The 25,622-nt window shown below is 49.5% G+C and overlaps 1 protein-coding gene across 3 annotated transcripts; it reads left to right on the top strand.

Moving 5' to 3' along the window:
* Positions 1 to 1,815: 1,815 nt before the first annotated feature.
* SPP2 (secreted phosphoprotein 2) lies at positions 1,816 to 24,695 on the top strand. Of its 3 annotated transcripts, none has more exons than XM_040450611.1 (8): positions 1,816 to 1,998; positions 2,120 to 2,244; positions 8,510 to 8,632; positions 9,828 to 9,935; positions 14,706 to 14,760; positions 15,686 to 15,733; positions 17,918 to 18,013; positions 24,682 to 24,695. In XM_040450611.1, exons 1-7 carry the CDS (start codon positions 1,941 to 1,943, stop codon positions 18,001 to 18,003), a joined length of 603 nt encoding a protein of 200 aa, XP_040306545.1. In that variant the 5' UTR covers positions 1,816 to 1,940; the 3' UTR covers positions 18,004 to 18,013; positions 24,682 to 24,695. The 3 variants fall into 3 exon arrangements, with proteins under 3 accessions (XP_040306545.1, XP_040306546.1, XP_040306544.1); XM_040450612.1 differs by lacking the exon at positions 24,682 to 24,695 and adding an exon at positions 18,526 to 20,191; XM_040450610.1 differs by lacking the exon at positions 24,682 to 24,695 and adding an exon at positions 24,449 to 24,499 and having other exon boundaries at positions 1,817 to 1,998.
* The last annotated feature ends 927 nt before the right edge of the window (positions 24,696 to 25,622 follow it).

Below are 25,622 nucleotides of genomic sequence, written 5' to 3'. Positions count from 1 at the left end.
CCCCGAGTTTCAATTTTTCGAGGAACCTCCGCACTGTTCTCTAGAGCGGCTGCAGCGGTTGGCATTCCCACCGGCAGTGCAGGAGGGTTCCCGTTTCTCCGTTTCTCCGCGGCGTCCTTGCCGACACCTGTTGTCTCCTGAGTTGTGAACAACCTTTGTGGCAATGTGCTGATGAATGGGATGTGTGCAAAGAGCACCCTTGGGCTCGGGGCGGTAGATGTGCGTGAACCGGCCGGTAGGCGAAGTCATGAGACGCACAATTTTGACCCTTTGTGCAGAGGGCAGGCAAAACAGAGGCAATATTTCGATGGATCACGTTGCCTCCTGTGGTAGCGTCCATTTAACGCTTGCCCACCCCACTTTCGCTAGGGCACAGCGGCGGTGGTCAATGGACCCCGTGTCTCCTCCTCCTCCTCCTTCCTGTCGGTAACAACGGGCCTGCCTCTGACCAGCATCCCTCCCCGCACCGCGTCCTTGGTAAACGGCCGCAGTCTCGCTGAGTACAGGAGATTCGTCTCTATAACGTGGGTGGGCCTCATCCGATCAGTTGAAGGCACCAATCGACAAAAAATGACCTCCTCGGAGCAGTAAGGAATTGGGCCAGCAGATTGCCTTTGAATTCAACTGCAACTCTCTTTGGGTCTCCAGCCTGCCGGCCCACCTGGCAGATTTTGCACTTTCTAGCGTCCACCGTTAGGTGAGCCAATTCTTTAAAACAAATCTCTCTGTCTCTCTCTTTTTCTGCTTCTGTGTCTGTCTGCCTGCCTCTCTAAACACCCTGTTGGTTCTGTTTCTCTGTAGAACTCTGATTAATAACACACTGCAGGGGTGCCTGGGTGGCTCAGTCAGTGAAGCATCTGACTTCTTCAGCTCAGGTCATGGTCTTGAGGTTTCTAAGTTTGAGCCCTGCATCAGGCTCTGTGCTGACAGCTCCGAGTCTGGAGACTGTTTTGGATTCGTGCCTCTTTCCCTCTTCCCCTCTCTGCTCCAGTCTCTCTCTCTCTCAAAAATTAGCCTTCAAAAATTTTTAAAAGTAGCTCGCTTTATATTTTACTATTTATGCCCATTTCACAGACGAGGAAGTTGAGGTTCAGAGGCATCGAGTGCTGTGCACAAGGGTAGACGCTTGATGCGTGTGGAGCCGAGATTCCGGGCTAGGTCTTCCTGAGCCACAGCACAACGCAGCTTCTCATGCACGAACATGCACCGTTTACTATAAAGTATCTCTCGCTTTTAAGACTCACCAGCGACGTTGGGCTCTTACGCCACGTGAAAATCATCAGCACGCGCACACCTTTTGGTCTAGGTGATGTGCACAAAGGTCCGTTAGCAGAGAAGCCCGGTCACCAGGAAGCTTCCTGCTGCACGTGTACTTGCCTGACACACTTAGCTCCTATACATCAAATTATCTCCTTTGCCACCATCGTTTCCAAACACGTCTTGCGGTAGCCACCCCGTTTCCGTACGCATCAACCGCAAGATCTTTAGGAACGGGAGGGGGAACCAAAGGGACGACCGTTGAAAATGCACGGTTTTGCCGAAAATACGATTACACCCCCTCCTTCTACACATGCAACCGAAAGGAAGAGACAGAAACAGCACATGTGGATGAAATTAAGACCGGGAAAAACAAACAGCACACGCGGGGGCCCCGGACCTCCCGATGTCTTTGGCCGTGGGCTAAAGTCCCCCACTGAGGGCAAAACTTCAAAAGTAGCCTCAACCTGGCCCGTTTCCATAGGAAAAGCCAGCAGCAAATATTGACCCCAGGATCAATGGTTTCTGTCGAAGCCGCAGCAGGCAGGCCAGAGAGGCAGGGGGAGCAGCAGGCAGGCGGAGAGAGCAGGCCAGGTCACACGTGATCAGGAGCCGCTTCGTCCAACATCGAGAAACGATCTCGCTGCCTCTGAATTAAAACTACTCTCCCCCGAACGGAGAAGATGGTGACGAAGATGCCGATTCTTCTGGTTCTTGGAGTGAACTTCCTGTCTTGTGCAGGTAAGCAACTCGGCGCCACGGCCCCCTGCCCTTCATGCTGCAGGTGCCGTCCTGGCCTGGGGCGGGGGCGGGGGGGTTGGGGTTCTTGTCTCACTGTGTCCCCGTGTCCACTCGCGTCCAGGTTTTCCGGTGTATGACTACGACCCGTCCTCCTTGCGGGAAGCCCTCAGCGCGTCCGTGGCCAAAGTCAACGCCCAGTCCTTGAGTCCGTACCTGTTTCGAGCCTTCAGGGGCTCAATTAAAAGGGTAAGTGCGGGGAGGGGTGGGGTGGGGTGGGGGGGGGCGCCTGGGTGGCTCAGTGGATTAAGTGGCCGACTTCGGCTCAGGTCATGATCTTGCAGGTTCGTGGGTTTGAGCCCCGCGCCTGGCTCTGTGCTGACAGCTCAAGCCCGGAGATGCTTCCGAGTCTGTGTCTCCCTCTCTCTCCGCCCCTCCCCCTGCTTGCGCTCTGCGTCTCTCTCTCAAAAATAAATAAGCATCAAAAAAACATTAAAACAAAAAAGGGTAAGTGCACATTCCATCTTCTTGATTCCTTTTTCTACTGTTTTCTGTTCTGTTTTTTTTTTTTTTCCTTTTGTCTGTTGGGTGCCCTTGAAAATTTTTTCCAGTTTAGAAAGATAATAGCTAGTCCTCTTTTCAGACTTTAAAAAAAAAAAAAAATTATTTATTTATTTATTTGTTTATTTTGATGAGAAAGCATTTAATTACCGTTCTTGTCACAAGACCCTCAAAGCCACTTCGGATGCCAGATTCTTCCGTCCCTCCCTCCTCTGGCCTGGCTTCCTCTTTCCAGATGTTGCCCTTTGTGTATCCTGCTTCTGTGTCCACGGTCCGCCCCCCCACCCCTCCTCGGTTCCTCTTGAGCAGTTCTCTATGAGGAACTGCTCCTTTATTAGAAATGAGGTTTATTTTCGATTTCGGAGGTCCCCCTCCTCGCCCTCAGAGGAAATAAATTCTGGCTTGTAAGCCAAAGAAATCCCACCTTCCTTTGTCAATTTGGTAATGGTCTGTTTCCTGTTAGCTTCGGGAAATGGGGAAAACATGAACTTTCCTGGGCTTCCGATGACTCAGTCTGTGATCGGCCAAGAAAGAAACACAGAAAGAGGCTTCAAAGCCCGGACAGCAAGTCCCCTGCCCCTCCCCCATCCCCAGGGGACTTCATGACCTACTTTTATGGTCCTGGGCCCTGGGCCCTGGGCCCGGTTGGAACAGAAGTGCCCCCAGGGTAGTGGGTGCTAAGGTGGGAGGTGGGGGAGGGTCTGTAAAGTGGCAGGTCACAAGACTGAGGAGAGCTCCTCGCAGCCAGGCCACAGGGCACCGGGGTGGGGATGCAACCGGGGGTCCAGGCGGCAGCTATGCCCCCACAGGGGCAGGAGGGCCTTACTTTCCCTCTGCCTGCCGCTCGCCTCTCCCACCAGGACTGGGCATCACCCTGGCTGATGCTTAGCTTGCTCCCTCTCCTGCCCCGGAGAGCACGCAGCTCGTGGCTTTCCTAGCCCTGGTTCCCAAATACAGCACATCCTTCTTGACGTTTGTCCAGAAACTGGCTCAGTTTCTCACGTCCGGATTCCCAGGAAATTAACTGAATTGTCTCAGTTACGTTTTCTAGTTGGGCCCTAGGTCATGAAGATGATGGGCTGTGTGTCAGCTAGGGGCCCAGCCTAGGAGCAGGCTGTCAGGGCCCAGGGGGGGGGGGGGGTCACTTGGCCCCGACGTCGTGGTTCGGGGACACTGGGAGATAGGTCAGCGCCCAGGCTGAAAGGTGAAGTCCTTCTGGAAGAGTAAGGATCAGAATAAAGGACTCCCCTTTTGCACACCGGCTGCCTTGGTTTCCATTTTCTGCATTTAATGAAATGTACTTGTGGTGTCAGGGGCTCGGTGCTTACAGACATAAGCTTTAAATTTACCTGTAACCCGCTGATACCACAGAAGAAGGTTAGTGGTTTGTCACGTGAGCAAGGGCTCGGGGCAGACCCTCTTACATGGGTCCCGACACCATGGAGATCTGGCCTGTGGCCACGGGCTAGGACGAGGCGCCCCAACCCAGGCAATTGACCCTACGTGACTTGAGCCCACGTTTAAAAAAGACGGGAGAGGAGAAGACAGTGACCTCCGACGTGGACATGGGACCTGCTCAGATGCTTCTGTCAGGGACACGGGCCGGGGAGGACAGTGGACACGGGCCTTGTGCTGGCGAAAAGAACGGAGCTCAGGTCTCATTGGGGACGGAGCAGAGGGTAGGAAAGAAGGAGGTTGGGTTGGACAACGACACAAACAAATGAAGGTCATTTCGGAGGGTGGGGAGCACTGCAGAGGGGGGTGGGGCAGAAACAGACCAGGCAGAGGGAGGGGTGGGCGGGCTGGGGCAGCAACAGATGGGGTGGAAGCCTCCGCCGTCATATGTGAGCGCAGCCTCAGTCAGTGACAAGAACCTCCATCCGTGGGGAGACCGTGGGGGAACCTGGAGGACCGAAGGCCTTGAGAGAGAGGTCGGAGAGGTGGGCCGGATTGGGGACGTTCCCGGAGCATGACTTTGAGAAGCCTGAAGCCTGTTTTAAGGACAGTGGGACATGCACACACGCTCAGGCAGCTCTTTGCCCTTGGGAAGGTCTCTCCAGCCACCAGGTGGAGTGGGGTGCCAGGGAGGAGGCTGGGCCAGCGACCCTAGGCAGCAGGTGGTGCTGGAGGGCAGCTGAGCCTGGGGTGGGTGCGGGGAGGATGGGGGTGGCTGGGTTCTGGGACAGCCGTAAGCAAAGCCACGGAAGGTTTGGGATCCTTTGATGTCGGTGCCCCTGTCTGTCCGTTTTTACCATTCATCTTCTTTTCTTTTCTTTCTTTTTGTTGGTCACTGTTTTGCTTTCTAAATTATTCTTAGTTGTACCTGATCTTTACTTTCTGTCCAATTGTAAGGATTAGTTGGAAAAACCTAAATGATCACCGTGTTAGGCTTCTCCAGAGCAGAATCAATAGTGTGTGTGTGTGTGTGTGTGTGTGTGTAGAGAGAGAGAGAGAGAGAGAAAGAAATGTGGGAGGAGAGAGAGAGAGGGAGAGTGAGTGAGATTTACTTTAAAGAATTGACTTACACTATGTGGATGGAGGTGTGAGAGATCCGAACTCTGCAGGCGGGGGGGGGCCCCCCCTGGCAGGTGGACGTTGTAGTTCACGTTGGAAGGCAGGATGCTGGCAGATTTCCTTCCTGCTCAAGAAAAAGGCAATTTTGTTCCATCCAGGCCTTCAACTGATTGGGTGAGGCCCACCCACATTAAGGAGGGTGATCTGCTTTACTCAAATTCACCAATTTACTTTTCTTTTTTACTTTTTAAATGTTTATTTACATTTGAGAAAGAGAGAGAGAGAGACAGAACGAGAAGGGGAGGGGCAGAGAGAGAGGGAGACACAGAATCCGACGCAGGCTCCGGGCTCTGGGCTGTCCGCACAGAGCCCGATGCGGGGCTTGAACCCACAAACTATGAGATCATGACCTGAGCCGAAGTCGGATGCTTAACTGACTGAACCACCCAGGCGCCCCCCACAAATTCACCAATTTACATGTGGATTGCATTCAAAACACACCTTCATGGAAATATCCAAATATCCATTTGACCAAAACTCTGGGTATTGTGGCCCAGTCAAGTTGACACATAAATAAACCATTATAATCACCAAAAAGAATTGTTATGGGTTTATATATTTTTGTTTCTGTTTGGAATAAAACATTTTCTGTTTGGAATAAAAAAACCCAAAATATTCTTATTATACAAAGTCAGAAAATACAACAAGAAAGAAAACACCAAAATTACTATCTATTGCCCGTTCCTCTGAGACCACCACTATGAACATGTGAATGCCTTTTTGGATCTTTTTCACCTGTTGGAATAAAATATGTTTTGTTTGTTTTTTTACGACACACAGTAGCATAGTGTAACGTCAGTCGTGAAGTACTACAATTTATTTCAGCAAAGATGCTGGATTTTGGATTTCCTCTAGTTGATTCCTTACCGTGGGGCATTTAGGTCGTCCCACCTTTTTCAAACAACACAGAGAGGAAATTCGATGGTTGAAACTGAGTTTACGTGAAAAGGCAAAACCATTAGGCTTTCCTCCTTATTCTGAACAGAGTGCTTAAAGGTACTTAAAGATGCAAAAAAAAAAAATGGTTGCAAACTTATCTCAGAGTTCAATAAAATCATCTGTACTCCAAAATTCCCACATTTTTGTCTTTTCAACCCAGCCTTTGTGTCTCCAGCTGGCTTTCGCTGGGTCGCTTTCAGGGAAACTGCTGAAGTGTGATCGGTGAGAGGGTCCCACCAATGGTGTCCAGAAGAAGAGAGCTCTCTCTGTTTACGAGACTCCGATTTATTAGCCATTATTTTAAAATTACGAGTAAATGAGGTAGTAAATATTGTGGAGGCTGAATTTTTAGTCTTACTTCTTTCCAGAAAACTCTACTTCTATGAGCACGCCTCGCCCAGTGTTAAAAGGGACATGAAAGGACGCCTGGGTGGCTCAGTGGGTTAAGCATCTGACGTCGGCTCAGGTCACGATCTCGCGGTCCGTGAGTTTGAGCCCCGCGTCGGGCTCTGTGCGGACAGCTCGGAGCCTGGAGCCTGCTTCGGATTCTGTGTCTCCCTCTCTCTCTGCCCCTCCCCGCCTCGCTCTCTTCTTTCTCTCTCTCTTAAAAATAAATAAACATTTTTTAAAAATTAAAAAGAAAAAAAAAAGGAGGCACGAAGGCGCCCCATCCCGGGCTTGGGGTTTGCTGCTTATTTCCAAACAAAATGTTCTACGTGTTCCTGTTCTTTCCTACGTGTGAATGGTCTGTGCTCTCAGAGAGACATCTCCCCACTGTCTCCTCACTGGGAAGTCAGTTGAACGTGTTGTTGACTCTGATTTGCCATTAGATTGCTCAAGGACTGAAAGGGACTTGAGTTTTGGAGCCTGGGTGTGTGGTCGGGTACTGGGCTGTGGCAGCTCCCGTCCGGCCTCCCCGCTGCCATCTTGTTCCTACCCCCCAACGTTGTGTTTTCTTTGTAGCAGTCGTGGTGACTCACATCTTAGCTCTTAAATCCTTCTGCGAACTTTCCATTGCAATGAGAATGAAATCTACACACCGTCCCATGGGCGACAGGACCATCAATTACTGGACACACCCCATCTCGCACACATCATCGTGTAGAGTTCTTCTCTTGTTCATTTTGCTTCGGCCACAACCTCTGTTCTGCCCCAGGACATTGGCCCTGCTTTTTCCCCACACGACGGGCTCTTTCCCATTCTATGAGCCTCAGTGGGAAATATTTCTTCCTTGGGAGGATTTCTCTGGCACGTTGTCTCCAGTATTTCCTCCTCTCCATCCCCACCACCATGTTGTTTTTTCCCTCATAACACCGTAACCGTCTAGAACGACCTTGCTTAGTTTCCTTTAACGTGTTTACTGTGTGGCACTCCAATTGGAATCCAAGCTGCGTGGAACCTTCCCTGTTCTGCCTTTGGCGCTGGGCACACAGTGGGCAGTCATTAAGTCACGGGACTTCTGGGTCATCAGAACATTGCAGATTCATCAGGGAGTTTGGAAGTTTCCCCCACTATCTCACCCTTGGTGGAAAGGAGTAGACAATTGTGCAACCTCATTTATGGGTCAGAAGTGATCAAACAGGAAGCAGGACTAGACAATACTGTGCAGCAGAGGTGAAGTTACCCCTTAATTTCTTATTTCGGGGATTATTAAGAAGTCATGGAGCATTCTTTTAGGAAAATGTCCCTTAAAAATACACCCAGTTGATTCTCGGTATTTGCAGGGGTTGCGTTCTATGCAATCACCACGCACACTAAATTAGTACCTACTGAACCACTGCTCCTTGTCTGACATGCGTGTTTTCTCCATACGGCACATCCAGGCTTTCTGTGTTTGGGAGCCCTGGACAGCACTGTAAGGCTACACCTGGGGGGCCATTTTAAACAGCAAAATCACCAAGGAAAAAAAAAACCACAAAAATGAGAAAAACATGGTCCAAAAAAGAGCAGGAAAGGGGCACTTGTCTACAGCACGACAGTGGAAACAAGAAGGCAGAGCGCTGCCTTGTCTCTGCTGGGAATGTGGGCGCAGGACAACTCAAATCCTTAGCGCACGCGTGAGGATGACTGCAAAGGGACCCTGAACCTCGGTTCTGGGGTTATAAATAAATTTGAGCAAGTAGGCAAATTTGCAAAAACGGAATCTGCCATGAGGATCAGTTATAAAGGTAAGTCGTCGTAAGCAACGTCGACCTTGGAGTTCCCGCCAAGAACGCCTGAGTTTTGGCTCCGTTTTTTTAAATGAGGTATTATGTGCCTTTGGAAAAAAACGTTTCTTCTTGTCTCAGACTGAGGGCCGGGAACTGGGAGATCGTGAGTCCAGAAAGCTCTCACCATGGAGGACTCTGTAACTTTTTCTTACTGTGCAGGGAGAAACATTTGGAGCACTGCAAACCCCGGTAGCTCACCCATGGCAAACTGATGCTTTGTTTTTGTGAAGGTCTATGTCCTGGACCAGGATAGCTTGAGCATGGACCTAGAGTTTGGCATTCGGGAGACAACATGCAGGAGAGAATCTGGAGAAGACCCCTCTACCTGTGACTTCCAAAGGGGCTACTACATGGTAAGCGTGGCGGGAAACGCCGTGTCCCAGAAATTAACCTGCGGAAGCGCCTCGCTTCTTCGGTGCCCTGGAGCTGTGCCCTGGAGCTGTGCCCTGGAGCTGTGCCCCGCCACACAGACGCTCTGGCATCCGGCCACACTGGGAGGCACTGACTGTGTCCGTGCTGTGCTCCCTGTGCAGGGGCGCGGTGCGGCTCAGTGGCTGAGGGCTTGAGTTCTGGACTCCACGGTGTTGAGTGATCCTGGCAAATTGTTTAACCCCCGCTGCCTCAGTTTCCTGCTCTTTGAGCCGGGTGTAATGATGGTTCCAGGCAAACTGAACACAAAGAGGCCAATCCCAAAGGCAAATTCCAGAGGTGTTTCGAGTTCCATTTTAAACTGATCTAAAAACTGTGTCCTTGGTGTGAGTCACACTATTTTGCGGTTGGCTGTTGTGCAGTATGTCACCTGGCTCTGGTTCTACTGAACCACGGTGTGTTCCATTTTGCATGCCTGGTGGCCAGAACGTGGCCCAACACTTGTTCCCACCCATGGGCAGGTGTCTGGGGCGAGCAGACCACCACCACCGGGCCAACTCTTGCTGTCCAAGGTGTTTGCCAAAAGATGTATGAGTTTTCAGGGTTTTGTGAGCTTATGAGTTTGTTACTTTATGAGTTCGTTACTTTATGAGTTTGTTACTTTATGAGTTTGTTACTTTATGAGTTTGTTACTTTATGACAGTAAAGTATGACATCATTGTCGCTTGGCAATGATGTAAATTCTGAAAAGGGAATCCTTTGTTTCGCGACCGGTTTCACGAGACTCTTCTCTGTGACTGTTGGGCGAAGGACTCAAACCCAAGTGTCACAGCGTCCGCTCCTAACAGACTCTTGAGGCCAAAGGAGAGGAGAACGCAGTCCTTGGGTTCTTCCTGCTTCCTTTTGTTCCATTGGGAAACTTCGGGGCAGCTCACTCAGGGCTCACGGGGAGGGGAACACGTGATACCCACATGCCTGACAACACATCTTTAGGTATTTCAGTTGTGTCTGCTTCGCTGCTGGGAGATTTTCGTTTTGGGAACATGAGGTGCCTCTGTGAATTTCCCCTTTCCGTCTGCATCATTCTGTCAGGCGTTAACGCTATCACCTGATCTCTGAGATGGGTCCTAACCCTTTCTAGGAGCCGCTGGCCACGGAGCTCACTGTTTTCTTTTCCAGCCGGCAGTTGTTTGCAGAAGCACGGTGCGGATGTCTGCCGAGCAGGTGCGGGACGTGTGGGTTCGCTGCCACTGGTCGTCCAGTTCTGAGTCTAATAGCAGCGAAGAGGTAGGACCAGGGCCTTGGGGTCCCCCGGGACAGCGCCCTGTAGGCTCTGTGTGGGTCTGTGACAAGCAGACACGTGTGACTGAGTCACTGGAGTATCCCCAGGCAGGGGCAAACACAGCTTTGCTCACTTGGCTGGAGTCTCCCCTCCTTCTCCAGCCTCTCTCTCCTTCTCTCTCTTTGTTTCCCAGAGAGTTGGAAACAGAGAGCTTAAAGCAACAATTGGCAAATCGTTAGAGTTTTAGAACTGAGTGTGCAGGCCACTGACGCTGTGGTTTAGTGGAGGGAAAGGGGAGGCGCATTTTTGTTGGACTAGAGTTCAAAACCATTTAGCAGCTCTGCGGTCCAGGTCAGGGTACTTAACTCCATGATCGGGCACCTCTTTACCAGCGAGATGCCGGCAGTAAAGGCCATCTGACAGTGCTGAGAGAATTGAGTAAGTTGGTGGACAAGTAAGATCTGGCCCAGCGTCTAGTCCATGAGAGATGCTTGGTGAATGGCGGGCTGGCCCCTCACCCCCGCAACTGCGCTGAAATTGATTTGGTTCCAAGATCTATTTCCCGGGTGTTAGGACAAGTACGAAGGACTTCCTTTTCCAGACTCCACTGAAGCTTACATAAAGTCTGATGTGTTTTTGAGCTGACACGCTCACACATCCGTGGCCCGGCTAATCCAGAAACGACAAGGACCAAGCACAGCGTTTCACAAGCATTTTGTGCATGTGGATTTTGTGGCTTATATGGGAACAGCTGGGGAGAGAGTGAGAAGCGAGACAAGCAAGTCCCGACCCGTGTGGAGTTTGTAGATGAGGAAGGGGGGCTCCGGGCAGCAGGGTTGATCCTGACTACCAGGCAAGCGTTTGGGGGTACATGGTGAGAGGACGGAAGATCGTCTGGGCGCAGGGAGAGCTTCCCTGGGGAACTGACGTTCACATCAAGAATGTCCATCAGTTCAAAGGGGACAGGTGTTGAGGGGAGGAGGAAAAGCGATTCCAAGCACAAGGGGACCATCAGGGAGTTCTGTGAAGTGCAAGAGAAGCTGGTGGGTTGGAAGGGACACAAACCATTATGACCGCGATGAGCAAAATACGGGCACAGAGGCACACGGTTGATCTGGAGACAAGGGCAGGATGGACCTCCAGGGCCGTGTCTAGGGTCCCTGGCCTCATCCTAATGACGACGGGCCTATCGATGGCTGAGAGCAGGTGGGGGCACCAGGGGGCTGACAGGACAGGTGCCAGGGAATGCTAACGGGAGCCGGGAGTTACTAGTGAGTGTTGAGAAATGGATTCTAGTTCATTCTGTGGCCTTTAACGTGTTGAAAAGAATTCAGTAACTGCCCCCCTCCATTTAATCCCTCTTCCACCATTGGTTGGGTAAGTCAATTCTGATCGCACGACCCACAGATCTGTTGCAACTTTTTCGTAGCATAGTGGACTGTCGGCTTGTCTTCCAATCTGAGTTTTATAAGAAGACTCTGACATTAAGTTAGGCGAGCCCCTGAAAGAAGCAAGATTTTGAAATAAACCCTCAGGTGGATGTTCTCCAAAGATTAGGAAATCATAAAGAATTAGGGGCAAATTAAAAAAAAAAAAAAAGAACTCCTTAAATTCAAGAATTCTGTAATTCGAAGGAAGAAAGAAAGCAGATGGAGATTTCAAGTAATTCCTGGAAACTCTGAAGTAGATTTCATATATGAAACAGAAAAAAAAAAAAAACAAAACAGAAAACAGCTGCTAACCATTTTCAGTGAAATAAGCAGTGATATTAGAAACAAAAGATATGGAAACCAATTGGACAATAAATTTCATATTAAGAAAAGAAAAAGAAACATAAAAGAGACGAGACTAGGATGCATTTAGGCATCAAACAAAGAAATCATTGTTGGAAGTAGAAAATAGAAGAAATAAAACAAAACAAAACAAAAAAAATCCCGGAGTAATGAAAATGAAGATCGTTTGAAAGACATATGTAGGTTATAGAAAAATTTCCGGGGAAGGGAATATAATGTGAAGAAAGGGTTAAGCCATGGAGAATAAGACTGAAAAATCCAAAATATGAAGACTAAGGACTTCGATCAAAGGGAAGATATCTCGCAAGGATATGATGAGAGAAAGTGTCAATAGTAGAAGCTTTGGAGTTTTCCCTTACGTGATTTTAAGAAGTATAAAAGCTGTAAGGAGGGGCGCCTGGGTGGCGCAGTCGGTTAAGCGTCCGACTTCAGCCAGGTCACGATCTCACGGTCCGTGAGTTCGAGCCCCGCGTCGGGCTCTGGGCTGATGGCTCGGAGCCTGGAGCCTGTTTCCGATTCTGTGTCTCCCTCTCTCTCTGCCCCTCCCCCGTTCATGCTCTGTCTCTCTCTGTCCCAAAAATAAATAAACGTTGAAAAAAAAAATTAAAAAAAAAAAAAAGCTGTAAGAACATATGAGGGAATAAATGTCTCAATTTGCTACCATTCTGCTGTCCTTAGTCAAACGTATATTTGAATTATAGGTAGTTTTTATGACTTCTGGTTGATTTGGAAAGAGAAATCTAGAGAGGACGGAGGGTTCTATGTGCACACGAGTGCACAGTCAACCACTTAATGGTTTAGTCACCGTCCAGAGTGCGGCGCTCATGCCTGTCGGTTGATGGGGGAACTTGACTTCAGGCAAATCCCGATGTGGAGTAGGTGGGATGAGGTTCGCCTCAGGCTTCAGCCAGGAGACCCAGACACAGTCCAAAGGGAGAAACTGAGGAAGAATAACCAGAATGGAATTCTGAGCTCAGGGGACGAGAGGCGACTGTGTTCCGTCGCAAACGATAGAACTTGAACCACCAGTCGCCGAAGCCAAAATGGGTAAGTCCCTGGCTCACATTCCCAGAAAGGAAGGGGAGGAGTTGACCTCATGGACCCGTTCATTTGGGAGTCTTCAATGCCACCTGGGCCAACTTCTCCCTCCCTTCCCTCCCTGCTCTCCCCCAAGCCCCGTCCCCTTCCTTTCCCTTCCCTGCTTCCCTCTCCTACCGTAGATGAGCTTTTCCCTTTCAGCAAGGCCACAAGCTGCTCCAGATTCAGACGCTCTAACTTAGGAGGAAGAGGGAGCATTTCTCTCTAGCTCCACTGGACATGCCTCTTGGCATGACTCCCTTTGGCCTGGCTTAGGTCATGTGTGCCCCAGGCCTTGTTTCAAGTTTATTTATTTATTTTGAGAGAGAGAGAGAGAGAGAATGCACAAGTCGGAAAGGAGCAGAGAGAGAGAGAGGGGGTGGAGAGAGAGAATCCCAAACAGGCTCTGTGCTCATAGCACTTGGTACTTCATTCCGTGAACCAGAGACAATGACGTGAGCTGAAATCAAAAGTCGGACACTTAACTGACTGAGCCACCCAGGTCCCTTCCCTTTTCTTTTTTTTTTTTTTTAATGTTTATTTTTTATTTTATTTTATTTTTTTTTAATTTTTTTTTCAACGTTTATCTATTTTTGGGACAGAGAGAGACAGAGCATGAACGGGGCATGGGCAGAGAGAGAGGGAGACACAGAATCGGAAACAGGCTCCAGGCTCTGAGCCATCAGCCCAGAGCCCGACGCGGGGCTCGAACTCACAGACCGCGAGATCGTGACCTGGCTGAAGTCGGACGCTCAACCGACTGCGCCACCCAGGCGCCCCTTAATGTTTATTTTTGAGACAGAGAGAGACAGAGCATGAACGGGGGAGGGTCAGAGAGAGAGGGAGACACAGAATCCAAAGCAGGCTCCAGGCTCCGAGCTGTCAGCACAGAGCCCGACGTGGGGCTCGAACCCACGGACCGTGAGATCATGACCTGAGCCGAAGTCGGATGCTTAACTGACTGAGCCACCCTGGAGCCCCCTTCCTTTTCTTTTAATAACACCTTTACTGAGTTATAATCCACATAGCGTACATCTCACCCTTTTAATGTGTCCAATTCGGTGGCTTTCAGTATATGACTATAGACTGAATATAGCCTCCACTATCTAAATCCAGAACATTTGCATCAACTCAAAAAGAAATCTCATCCCCGTTAGCAGCCGTTTCTGTGCTCCCCGTTCCCCCAGCCCCCAACAACCCCTCATCTGCCTTCTGGGTCTGCAGATTTGCCTATTGTGGCCATTTCATACAAATGGAATTATACAACACGTGTCCTTTTGTAACTGGCTTATCTCACTAAGCATCGTGTTCTGGAGGTTCCTACCTGCTGTAGGATGTATTGGTACTTGGTTCCTTTCTAGTATTAAGATTCTATTGGACGGGTATACTACCTTTGATTACCCATTCGATACTCGATCAACACTTGGGTTATTTCCGCCGTAATGAACGATGATGCTACGAGTATTCGTGCGCAAGTCTTTGTGTGGACGTATGTTATTCAGTGGCTTCATGGAATCTATTTGTGCAAGCCTTTCCCTAACTGAACACATTAGGGGAACTTCATACCCAGAAAACCCCCACATCTGATCTAAATGCAGTCTGTTTGCAAGTTCATAGGAAAGGTGCCATATTTCTGGTCCCCCACATTTGGGAGCACGTTCTGAGTCCAGTGGAAAGCTTTTCAGGCGATTTAAACATCGTGTGATTTGTTCTTCCCCATGTGCTTTCCTAGACACACATGTTTGACACCACATAAAGTTATTTAATACAATATATTGCCTTATTTCATTAAAAATGAATTACGTAATACCTAAGAATCTTCCTGATAATATTTGCATTTTTTACAATGTCTTTTTTTTCCCCTCTTTCACGTGCTGATCTATCCTGATGCCGAAATTGACTTAGATGGGTTTTGGGGACATATTGGGATCCTCTACATGGAGAAATATGTACCTACCTGGTAAGTTGAGATCTGTTCTTTTTAATGTGTTTTTTCTTGAAACAACTTTATATTGTAGTTCTCTGTCAGTGAGTCATTTTTTTTTTCAACGTTTTTATTTATTTTTGGGACAGAGAGAGACAGAGCATGAACGGGGGAGGGGCAGAGAGAGAGGGAGACACAGAATCGGAAACAGGCTCCAGGCTCTGAGCCGTCAGCCCAGAGCCCGACGCGGGGCTCGAACTCCCGGACCGCGAGATCGTGACCTGGCTGAAGTCGGATGCTTAACCGACTGAGCCACCCAGGCACCCCTGTTAGTGAGTCATTTAACACTGGAAACACTATACATGCCTTTGAACAATTATAGTGTTTCCAGAAGATGAGCATTTTTTTTTTTTTGTTCCTTTCTTACCAGTAGACGACAATGATACAACTTTTCATTTAGGTATCTCTTTATATTTATACAGAGATTTTCCATATATGATTCCATCTGAGGTGTCAAACAAACAGAGCAGATGTGAGTTTACACCGCGAGAGGCTCCCCCAACTTGAACAGGCTTATTTCCTCCTGGGTGCACAGGCCGAGTTACAGGACCCAGGTGTGCCACAATGTGTGGCTGGAGGGTCTGGACTAAAGCTCATCTAATTGATCGAGAGCGAATTCTGTCATCCTGAAGCCACGTGATGAGAACCAACCATCCCTTTAAGAGTCTCGGTTGGGGGAGGGAGGGCCCTCCTTGCTTTGCTTGGTTAGGGTTCAAAGGGTTAGGGGCCATTTTTATCTCCCTGAGCCTTTTTCCCGGTGCTGATAGCTACAAAACTATTTGCTGATCCTCCACTGCGTCTTGCTTAAAAGGAGGCATATTTGGGGCATCAATAATGAAAGCACAGAACATTCTGGAAATGGAGAAAGGGGCCTTGCCTGACGACCATTCCTGTATTACAGGTCTCAGTCCTGACAAGTCCAGAAGCGAACGCAGTGAACGGTCGCTCGGTAAGTGGTCCTACTTTTTTCCACGCAGCACCAGCAGATTCTTTTTGGATCGAGCCCGACTCTGCTGGCACCATTTCACAGTAGATTAACCCCCGAAACACAAAATATTTCAAGCGCAAATGAAAAAAGCAGCACTGCACAAGCTTGCTTTGCGAATCACTGAAAAGGTAAAACGTGAGGCATGGAAACTTACTTAAATGTTAGCAGGAATCGAAATGTCACAGCTGGCTCAGGACGTCAGCGTCGACCTTCCCTCCTGCCCCACTTTGGGGCATTTTCTGAAAAAGCGTGAACTCTCTCGAACCACCTCTTTGCCATCCGCTTTCAAAGGTGTTTGGGGGCCCGCGGATGGAGTTAACAAGACCACAGTTCCTCTCTTTCTACGGATCATTTTCCTCGTTTAGTCTTCTTAATAGCTCTGGGAAGCAGGTGTTGTTTTACCTGCTTTTATAGACGAGATAAATGATAATTCGTGGTGTTAATCGCAGATGCAAAATGCAAAATGCATATGCAAAAGTGCTAATCGGTTGACACGGCTTTGTCTTTCACAACCATCCTGGGAGGCCGCACTGTGTTCCTTCCCATTTTGTAGACGGGCAAACGGAGGCTTAGTGAGTTTCTGGAGTTTGTCCAAGGCTACATTGCCAATGTAGGACTTGATACAGATCTGTCAGACTCTAAAGCTTCTGTTTTTGCCAGTGCTATTTTCTGGACGAGCTGTGAAATTCACTTTATTTTGGATTTCTTCATTAAAAGGAATAAGACAGAAAATAATATTATATTGAGGCCGGTGTTTGATCCTCACTAGGCATACTGAAATTTATCTGAAGTGCCGGGGCTTACAATCCGCGGCTTGATTTCAAACAAAAAGTTTTAGACACCCTCTGCGTTGTCTGGGAGAACATACGATTATTTGCACAGTGCGACCATTGCTGAGGACGTTTTTTTGAACACTTCTTTTTTGGAATTGCCTTCAGAATCTATGGCCCATTCTTTCAAGCTGGTGTAGTGGTGGAAAATGGGTGTCCTTGGATTTGGTTTTGGAAATAGCCAAAATACATGTGATTAATCAGAGTAATAACCAACTTGGGTACGTTAGTTATAGATTGCTGTGTGTCAAATTACCCGCAAATTTAGCAGCTTAAAGGCACAAATGTTTGTTATATCACAATTTCTGAGGGTCAGGAACCCAGAGGCAGCTTAGCCGGCTGGTTCTGACACAGTCTGTAACAAGGCTGCAGATAAGGTATTGTCTGGGGCTGTGATCTCATTTGAAGGCTTGACTGGGTCTGAAGGATCCACTTCCAAGGTCACTCACGTGGTTGTAAAAAGCCTTGACGCTTCATGGGCTCTTGGACTGAGGGCTTTAGTTTCTCCCACTGTGGGCTTTTCCATCAGGCTGTCTGAATGTCCTCAAAACATGACAGCTGGCTTCCCCCAGAGACAATGATGAGAGAGAGACAGAGAGACAGAGAGAGAGACAGGAAGAGAATGAGTAAGCTGCAGAGCACCTGAGACAGAAGACACGGTCTTTTGTTACCTAATTTTGGAAGTTGTATATCACTTACTTCTTTGTATTTTATTAGTCACACTGACCAACTCTGGTCCAGTGTAGGAGGGGAATACCCAAGTGTGAATTCCAGGAGGCCATCTTGGAGGAGGCTGGCTACTACAGTGGGAAAATGCCATTTGGGACCAAAACTATTTTACGTCTAAATTAATGTGACTGAGCCTTCTTATATGGCTCAGAAGATAATTCCAGAGTTGCATTTTAAAAACGTGTTGGGCCCTGGGAACATCACGGATGCGGTTGAACGTCCGTCTCCGAGATTTCTTTGAAGACGACAATTTAATTTATTTCACCAAATGTGTGTGACAAGCACTGGGCAGATCTCACGGAGGCCTGAAAGACAAATGTGACAGTGCCTGCCTTTGAGGCTTACAGTAGTGGCCGGGACAGGTCACACGTGGAGAGAAACACACACGGGTTCAGCTGTGATGTCTCGCAGGGGAGGGGGAGGGACAGCCGGGGAGGGCAGCTGGAGCCGTCCTGTCTTGGCATCCCTCGGCAGTGTGGGTTTGTTTATGCCGGTCACGACCCTTCCGACTACTTATTGTCACGGGGCCCATGTCATCTCAGATGTTGGTGTGAATGACAGAGCCTATCCGTCCTTCCGTCTGCAGAGAGCCTGAGAAGGATCTTTCCTCCCGGGAATCGAGGGTACCCGTACAAGGGGCACAGAACAAGGACAAACGCTGGCTTTGAGTAACAGCCTCGAGGTAAGGGGACACGGCTAAAAACATGCGTATTTAGAAAGAGAAGCCGCTTGGAGTGAGCGCCTGGACGGACGCCGCGGCCCCCAGATGTCCTGCTCGGCCGCTCGGCTCCTGTCCTCGCCTTCCCACCCCCTCGTCTCCTCCCAGGCTCTGCCCCTCCGTTGCCTCTTCCATCCCGTGCACCTCGAGCTTTCTCCTGTGGCTCTTGTATTTGTCACCACTGGTGTCATCACGTGTTGAAGAGCGAACAGACAGACAGAACAGCCGCTCCTTTGACGCATCCCCCTTCCAGCAACTGCCCCCCCACCCCCGTCCGCCGAGCTTCTCGACTCCACCGTGGCCTTCGGCTGCTGCCCTACTCTTCTCACCTCTCATTCGCCTTCTGCCCCTTGCACCCTGGATCTTCAGCCCTCGGATCCGTGAAATCAGATCTGCCTGCCTCTCCTCGATCGGTAATTTAAAAACTGGTGACGATTTGTATTACCTTCTTAGCCCGCTGTCTCTTCCTTCTGCAGATTGCTCCGCGGTCTCTTCCACTTGCCCGCCCTCATCAATGATCTGCAGTTACTTCCAAGCACACGTCTCTTACCACGCTCTATCCCGAGATGCAGGCCCACTGGATGCAGTTGCTATGGTTACCTGTGACCTCTCGGGTCCCACCCAGCCTCCTCGTCAGCTCCCTGCCTTAATTGAGGGCATCGCCATCCACCTAATTTTCTCAAGCTCAAAATTTTAGAGCACCGTTGACTCTTTACCCTTTCTCTTCTCCCAACATCCACAGGGGTCCAGTCTTACTGAGTTGGGCCGCACGTTTTCTCTGGCATTGGCCGATCACTTGCTCGCCATCACCACCGACCGGGGCATGCTTTCCTGCCTCCGGTCCTGATCTTATGCTGTCCACCTTGCACGCTGTCCTCAGGCTTCTCTTGAAACACAGGGGGGTCTCTGATCCTTTCCACGTAACCACCCTAATGCTCGCTTCACTTACGGGATAAAGCAGAGGTGTGCAAAAGACAGGCACTAAGCCAAAAGGAAGAAAAGCCTATTGGCCCCCAGTGCTGTGGGGAGCTGCACACTGAGCCCTGCTTCACCAAACCAGCCCTGAGTGTCACCGACTCTCACGAGTATATAGATTCCCAGTTGCTAGGGCATTTGTAGCTAAGTCTTGTTAAAGGCTCCCAAGTAGTAAGGGGATATCAGGAAGTGGACACCTAGAAGGAATCCTCAGATGCGATTACAGACATCGATTCCCTGCACATCCAGTTTTGCACAGAAACACAAGTTAATAACAAACCTTGCGCTCTCACAGGCTTCAGTTTACACAGCACTGTAACCCTTCAGGATAAAGTCCAAACTCCTCAGCGTGGCCCACAAAGGCCTTGGTGACCTGGCCCCTGCCCACTTCTCCAAGTCGGCCTCACCCCGAAGCTCCAGCAGTACTGACATCCGCCCGGCTCGCCCTGCTGTGACCTCTGCAGGGAACAGCCCCCCCGCTGCTCTCCCCTCACTGGTCAGGCCTCAGCTGGGCGTCCAGTCTTCCCATGGGCGGTCTCCTCTGATCCCTTTAGGACGGTCCTCATCACGGGGCCTCCGCACTCGTCCGTCCCCTCTCTGCCGCATCACGTTGCACGGGATCCCCCGGCGCAGGGCACAGGGACTTCACTTGCTAACATCCGACTGCCCAGCACGGAGCCTGGCACGCGGCAAGCGTTCAGCAAGTAGTTTTGAGTGGGTGATGGAATCTTCCACGTTAGGTCCCTGAAATAGTTATTTTTTAAAAAATCACTTAAGCCTCGTATAATTAATTTTTAACCGCCGGAGTTTGAAGGAAGTCAACTGACATTTTACTAAAATAGAAGGAAAATTTACCAGTGAGGCCGTATTGGATGAAAGATGCAAACAGTAGGTTTTCTTTTTAATCCGTGTGCCTCCTAAAAATAAACACCAGCTTCGTATGGAGATCAGGAAACTACTCATTACGAAGAAGTGGACTCATCATATTCCTTTTTTTTTTTTTTTTTAAATTTAAATCATTTCCTTTTGCTTTATAGAGCATCCTTGGGGAAAAATACAATGCTCAATGAACTGGCTGTATTTCATCTATTAATAATAGGATTATATTGGGCATATACGCACACACGTATTGCAATACAAATTCTTGATTTGATTTCCATAACAAAATTGATTGCTTAACAAATGTCTCTTTAAAGGCAGTGGAGGGGCGGCTGGGTGGCTCAGTCGGTTAAGCGTCTGACTTCAGCTCAGGTCATGATCTCGCAATTGGTGAGTTTAAGCCCCACATCGGGCTCTGTGCTGACAGCTCGGAGCCTGGAGCCTGCTTCGGGTTCTGTGGCTCCCTCTCTCTCTGCCCCTCCCCTGCTCATGCTCTGTCTGTCTCTCAAAAATAAATAAACATTAAAAAAAAAAAAAATTAAAGGCCGTGCAGACGAAAGGTTCAATGCGGCCGTCCTCACCTGGACACTGACTTTGAGTTAAGTCCCAGTTATGTCCCTGCCCTCCCATGACCTTTAGATTTCCCCACTGCGCTCTGAATTTCCAGGAATCACAAAATGAGCCCGGGAAGGCCAGCACAGGGTCTGGAACCAGCAGACCTGGCTCCCGGCCTGCTCTGTCACCACGAGCTGTGAGACAATGTTCCACTCTCTTAACTTCTCGGCTCACTTCCTTCAAAGGAAATCATTATTATTAGTTTTGTATTTGTTTTTGTGCCTGTTGGACCGGGAACTCCTTGGGGATGCATGGCCTTGTCATTCTTATTAATTATTTTAGTTCCTACCATAAAGTTAAGGACGATGTCTAGACCATAATAAAGGTTCAATCAGGTTGGAAGGAAGGAAAACACACACGCGTGACCCAAATCAGGACAACTATTTGCAAGCTGTGAGTGACGTTCTTCCAGTGGGGAGCTCCTTGAAGGCGGAGGCTTCGGTTCCAGTAGCTTGGAGCCCTCAGACCCTGGTTCAGCTCCTGGAACAAAGCAGGGGCTGAGGAAGTGTTTTTGTAATTCAATAAACACTGTTCTAGGATTCTTTCAGGTTGCTAGAAAATCATTGCGTACACAGGAGTAGATCGTGAAAGCTGATATTTAGACAAGAGCTTTGGAATTTTTGTCTTATTTGCCCCTCTAGTATAGGGGCCATGCAAATGAGGCTCCAACCCTCACACTGGAAGGGATCTTTCTGAGTGTCTAACCCTTGCTTGATCCTTATAGCTAAATAGTCCACACTCCTTAATTATGCAGTGGCCAGATGGTCACAAACCACACCAGACCGCAGCAGTGTGAGCGAGGCCTTTTCCTTTACGTTGCCACGTCGATTCGTGCGGACCCCTGGAGTTCTATGTCCAAGAGCAGCAAAGGAGGCCATTGCCAGTGAGGCCTGTTGGGGATAGCTGCATGGTGGAAAGAATTAGTCTCAGGATTATATCAGTTTGCCCAACAAGTACTCAACTCCCAAGGGTGCCTGCGTCTGTGTTTGGACCCTTTATGTGCATTGCCTTTTATAAATCTTGCAACAACTCCTATGAAGCTTTGCCATTATTGTCTGTGTTTTGTAGATGAGGAAGCGGAGGCATCGGAGAGTCTTGCTCTCAGAGGGGGTGTTGAGATTGGGGTTTTCACTGTTGATGTCTGGGTGTCTCTCTTTTCCCGCCTGTGATACTGTACTTCATGCCAATACCTCCATGTTTAAGAAAGGGCAAAGCCGTGAGGATTATTTATTTAAGATACATGTGTCAGGTGTGGGGTGAAGCTAGGTAGGTAGCCGGCCCGAAGGTAGACTAGTTGACTGGAAGTGTTAACACATACCTATGTGTCATCAGCCAGGTGGGAGGGGTGACCCTACAACACGGGCCCTTAAGTGAGTGGCTGAGCGATTTCCATATTCGGGTATGAGACCCGGGGGTGACAACTTCTCATGATCTCCCATGGCTCCCACCTCCTGGGGGAACCAGACTCCATCGGAGATGGAAAAGACCAGCCGGTGCTTGGGAGCTGGCAACCTGGCTATGTGCGGGCTGTGTCTACTTGTACTCTGTCCGCCCTGACGCTCATCCATGGCATGCATGTGACGATTACTCCACCAAGTACAGTCGGTTCTCATTACCATCGTAGTTATGATCTGTAGAGTCGATGCCAACACTGATTTAGTGGATACTCAACCATTGCTCCTGCGGGAAGTACAGGGTGAGGCTCCTGTGAGCCTCTGGTCACCTTTCATCAACCAGTCAGTGCACGACCTTGATGTATGGGTGTTTCTGTTTAAAGACACCTTATTTACCATACTGTTGATCCACGTAGAACTCACGGCCAGCGGCACTGCCACTCGCGCCTGAACCGCGTTTCTCTGACACACGCGTATCTCCCCGAGGCGCGTCACAGCCCGTGCTTAGCAGCGCTAGACGGCACTTGGGCTCCACGTGTGGGGGCCGCAAAATCACCACCAGGAAGCACAAAAATGCCAAAAATGTGGCACCGAATAAACCGCGAGAAGGACACTTGTTGACAGTCTGAGCCGCAATAAGGGGGCAGAGCGTCGTCTTACATGGCCAACAGCACCCATGTTGGGAGACTCCCTGAGCATCTCCTGGAATGAATGCAAAACCCCCAGGAGTATTGATCTGGGGGTTACAAAGGAATGTTAGCGAGCAGGCGAATTTCTGAGAATTCAGAGGGTCTACAGAGCAATGGTTTCCACCCCTCGCTCCTCCCCATCCCCTGTTTACTCTCTTGGGTTCTCTTCCCACTTGGCTTGAAAGAAGTGGGGTCTGTACTGCTGCCTCCTCTTTCCATTGGCTCCGCCCTGCTCTCTCTCCGCCTCTTGGGGCCTCCAGCCCCCTGGCCTTCCCTGTGCCCACTGGACTTCGTGGCTGCATTTAGTGCCTCTTTCCTGGCTCTCCTTTCAGCCAAGACTTCTCTCTCTTCTGCATGGGTCTCTCTCTCTTCTTCTTCCTGCACCCCGAATGGTGGTGTTCCCCAGGACTCCGGCCTCAGCTCTTCCTCTATGCACTGTCTTCTCTTTCCCGGGTGATCCCAGGAACCCCCGGCACTTTGATGCCTATCTGTCTGGGGAGCATTCTGCCCTCCATGTCCACACTGCACCTCTACAGTGTTTATAGACTGTGTCTTAACCAACAGCATGCTAGACGCCTGCGTCTGTGTATCCTGTCACATGCTCGAAGCACAGTTCTTCCCTTCGGGACTGGTCTTTCTCCTGTAACCAACTCATCTTCCTGGTTATCTGAAACAGAATCCTCTCGGACCTCCTCCCTGCCCTCCGCCACCCAGTCACTGCTTTCTGCTGTCTCCCTCTGAAGTTTCCTGGCTCTGTCCCTTCGCTGGCCCAGTGTGGACAGTGTCTTCATGATGGCTTCATCTTGTTCCCTCAAGGTCACCTCCACATGTCACCAGAATTGTTAACACTGGCGGGGGCAGGAGTGGAGCGGGACACAAGGAGTGGGGCCCTCTGCCCCGTGGTGTGGTCCATGTCTGTGTCCCCCGATCCTCTCTGCCTCCACATTGCACAGAAGAGTCACATGGCTGATTATTTCCATGGGCCCCCAGTCTGGCTCAGACCTCCATTCCCAAGCCCCCGATGCCCTGCTACAGCGCCCCACCCCCACCTTGTCCTCGGGGTCTCCTGCACCAGATGACTTCCTGGAATTACATTTATCATACTGTATTCTAGTCCCTTCCGGTTTCTCTACAGTTTGTGATTTCTTCCTTCCTTCCTTCCTTCCCCCCTCCTTCCTCCCTTCCCTCCTCCCTTCTTTCCTTCCTCCTTCCCTTCCTTCCTTCTTTCCTTCCTTCCTTCCTTCCTTCCTTCCTTCCTTCCTTCCTTCCTCCCTCCCTTCCATTGAGGCTACACCTTATTCATCTTTGTAACCCCCAATACTTAATGGATGCCTACATGCTATTGAACAGATGAATGGATGACTGTAGCTGAGGCCTGTCTCCCGCTTTACTGATTCCGGTGGCTCCCTCGCTTGTACCCTGTCTCTTTCCTGGCTGCAGCTTTGCCTCAGGCCCCCTCTGGCCCTTTCTTTTTTGAGACTTGAGCTTCCTTTCTGGGGCCACCTCCCCTTCCCCCTGCAGGTATCTCTCACTTCTTTGTCCGAGTCGCTGACCATTTTGTATAGTTGTTCCGGTCTCTAGCGCCATCTTGAATTCCCCTTGAATACACTCAGGAGTGCTGGGCCCTGAGCCTCCATAGCAAGGAAGTGGAAAGCATGCTACAGAATCTAATCCCTCCCCCCTTCTCTCTTTTAACAGCAAAATGCATTGGAAGGAATAGAAGTTCCAGAGAAGAAAGATACTTTATGAATTGTGTAATTTTTCTTTTGATCAGTTCCAGTCGTTAATGAATGTCTTACTCTTCCTCTTTTTTCACTGTTTGATTTTTTTTTTTTTTTTTTGAATAGGCATAACTGTCGGGGCACCTGGGTGGCTTAGTCGGTTGAGCGTCCGACTTCAGCTCAGGTCATGATCTCGCGGTCCATGGGTTTGAGCCCCGTGTCGGGCTCTGTGCTGACAGCTCGGAGCCTGGAGCCTGCTTCGGATTCTGTGTCTCCCTCTCTCTCTGCCCCTCCCCTGCTCATGCTCTGTCTCTCTCTGTCTCTCAAAAATAAAGAAATGTTAAAAAAAATAAAAATAGGCATAACTGTCAAGTTTTTAGATAAGAAGCAATGACATGAAGAGATTAGTATTACCTAAGGATTTTAGGAGCTGAGGACTCACAAAGTGGCCACGCTTAGCCTAATTATGTCAAACACATGTTTTAGATCAATACGCAATGATTGTAAATTCCTTACTCTTACAGAGACAGTCAGTCCCAGGCAGCTTGGCGTTAAGAGTGTCTTTCCTTTTGTGACTTATGTTAATTTTAAAAAATAAAGGACCTGAAAAAAAAATCATCTGGTGATTTAGGGATGAAAAGGCAAAGGCCGTCCCCTCCCCACCACCCAAATGCCCCTGTCGATTCTTTTTCTCCAGACTTCTCAGTCCTGGGTGTCAATACAGCAAAGCCAGCTTTCTGTCAAACCAGGTATTGCCAGGAATGAACCCAAGGACAGAGGTCCGTGTTCCCAAGCCACTTAGCGATTGCTGCAGTTGGGGGGGGGGGGGCCTCTCCTGGAGCCAGGCCCTTGTGAGGTGTCCTGGGGGGATTAGAGGAGGTGAGAATCTACAAACCCAAACACAGCACCTCACCAGTGAGATTGAAACCCCGTCAGTTTCCCAGGCTTTCTGGGGAAGACGTCACAAGCCCCTGAGAACCATTTCCTGGATGGGAGGCACATTAAGACGTTATCGGTCCTTTGCACCGACCTCGTATGAGGTGAGTTGTTTGCTAGGGAACCACTGGCAGTCTGCCTAAGCATGACGATGTTGCATTCTTGCGAGCCCCCGGGGACACGCACACCCCTCTCCGGGGAGACCACATTTACCTCCCTTGTCCCTACCCAGCTTGGATTAAAAATTGCCCAGAGTTCCGACATTTGATGTTCTTTTTTATTTTCTCTCCCAAAATGTCTCGGTGTGGCTTGGCTTGTCACCAACATGTCGCACGCCATGCCCTTCTTCCCACATCCAGGGTGT

This window comes from Herpailurus yagouaroundi, unplaced genomic scaffold (genome assembly GCF_014898765.1).
Source record: "Herpailurus yagouaroundi ecotype Mexico unplaced genomic scaffold, PumYag 202, whole genome shotgun sequence".
In the NCBI taxonomy this organism is placed as follows: domain Eukaryota; kingdom Metazoa; phylum Chordata; class Mammalia; order Carnivora; family Felidae; genus Herpailurus; species Herpailurus yagouaroundi.
This window is presented reverse-complemented; position numbering and strand designations above follow the sequence as displayed.

What these genes read in the sequence shown, in the direction of transcription:
- SPP2 (XM_040450611.1), top strand. Translation starts at nt 1,941, where the DNA reads ATGGTGACGAAGATGCCGATTCTTCTGGTTCTTGGAGTGAACTTCCTG. An exon ending in TCAGGGGCTCAATTAAAAGG is followed by an intron (nt 2,245 to 8,509) that starts GTAAGTGCGGGG and finishes GTTTTTGTGAAG; the next exon opens with GTCTATGTCCTGGACCAGGA. An exon ending in ACGCAGTGAACGGTCGCTCG is followed by an intron (nt 15,734 to 17,917) that starts GTAAGTGGTCCT and finishes TTCCGTCTGCAG; the next exon opens with AGAGCCTGAGAAGGATCTTT.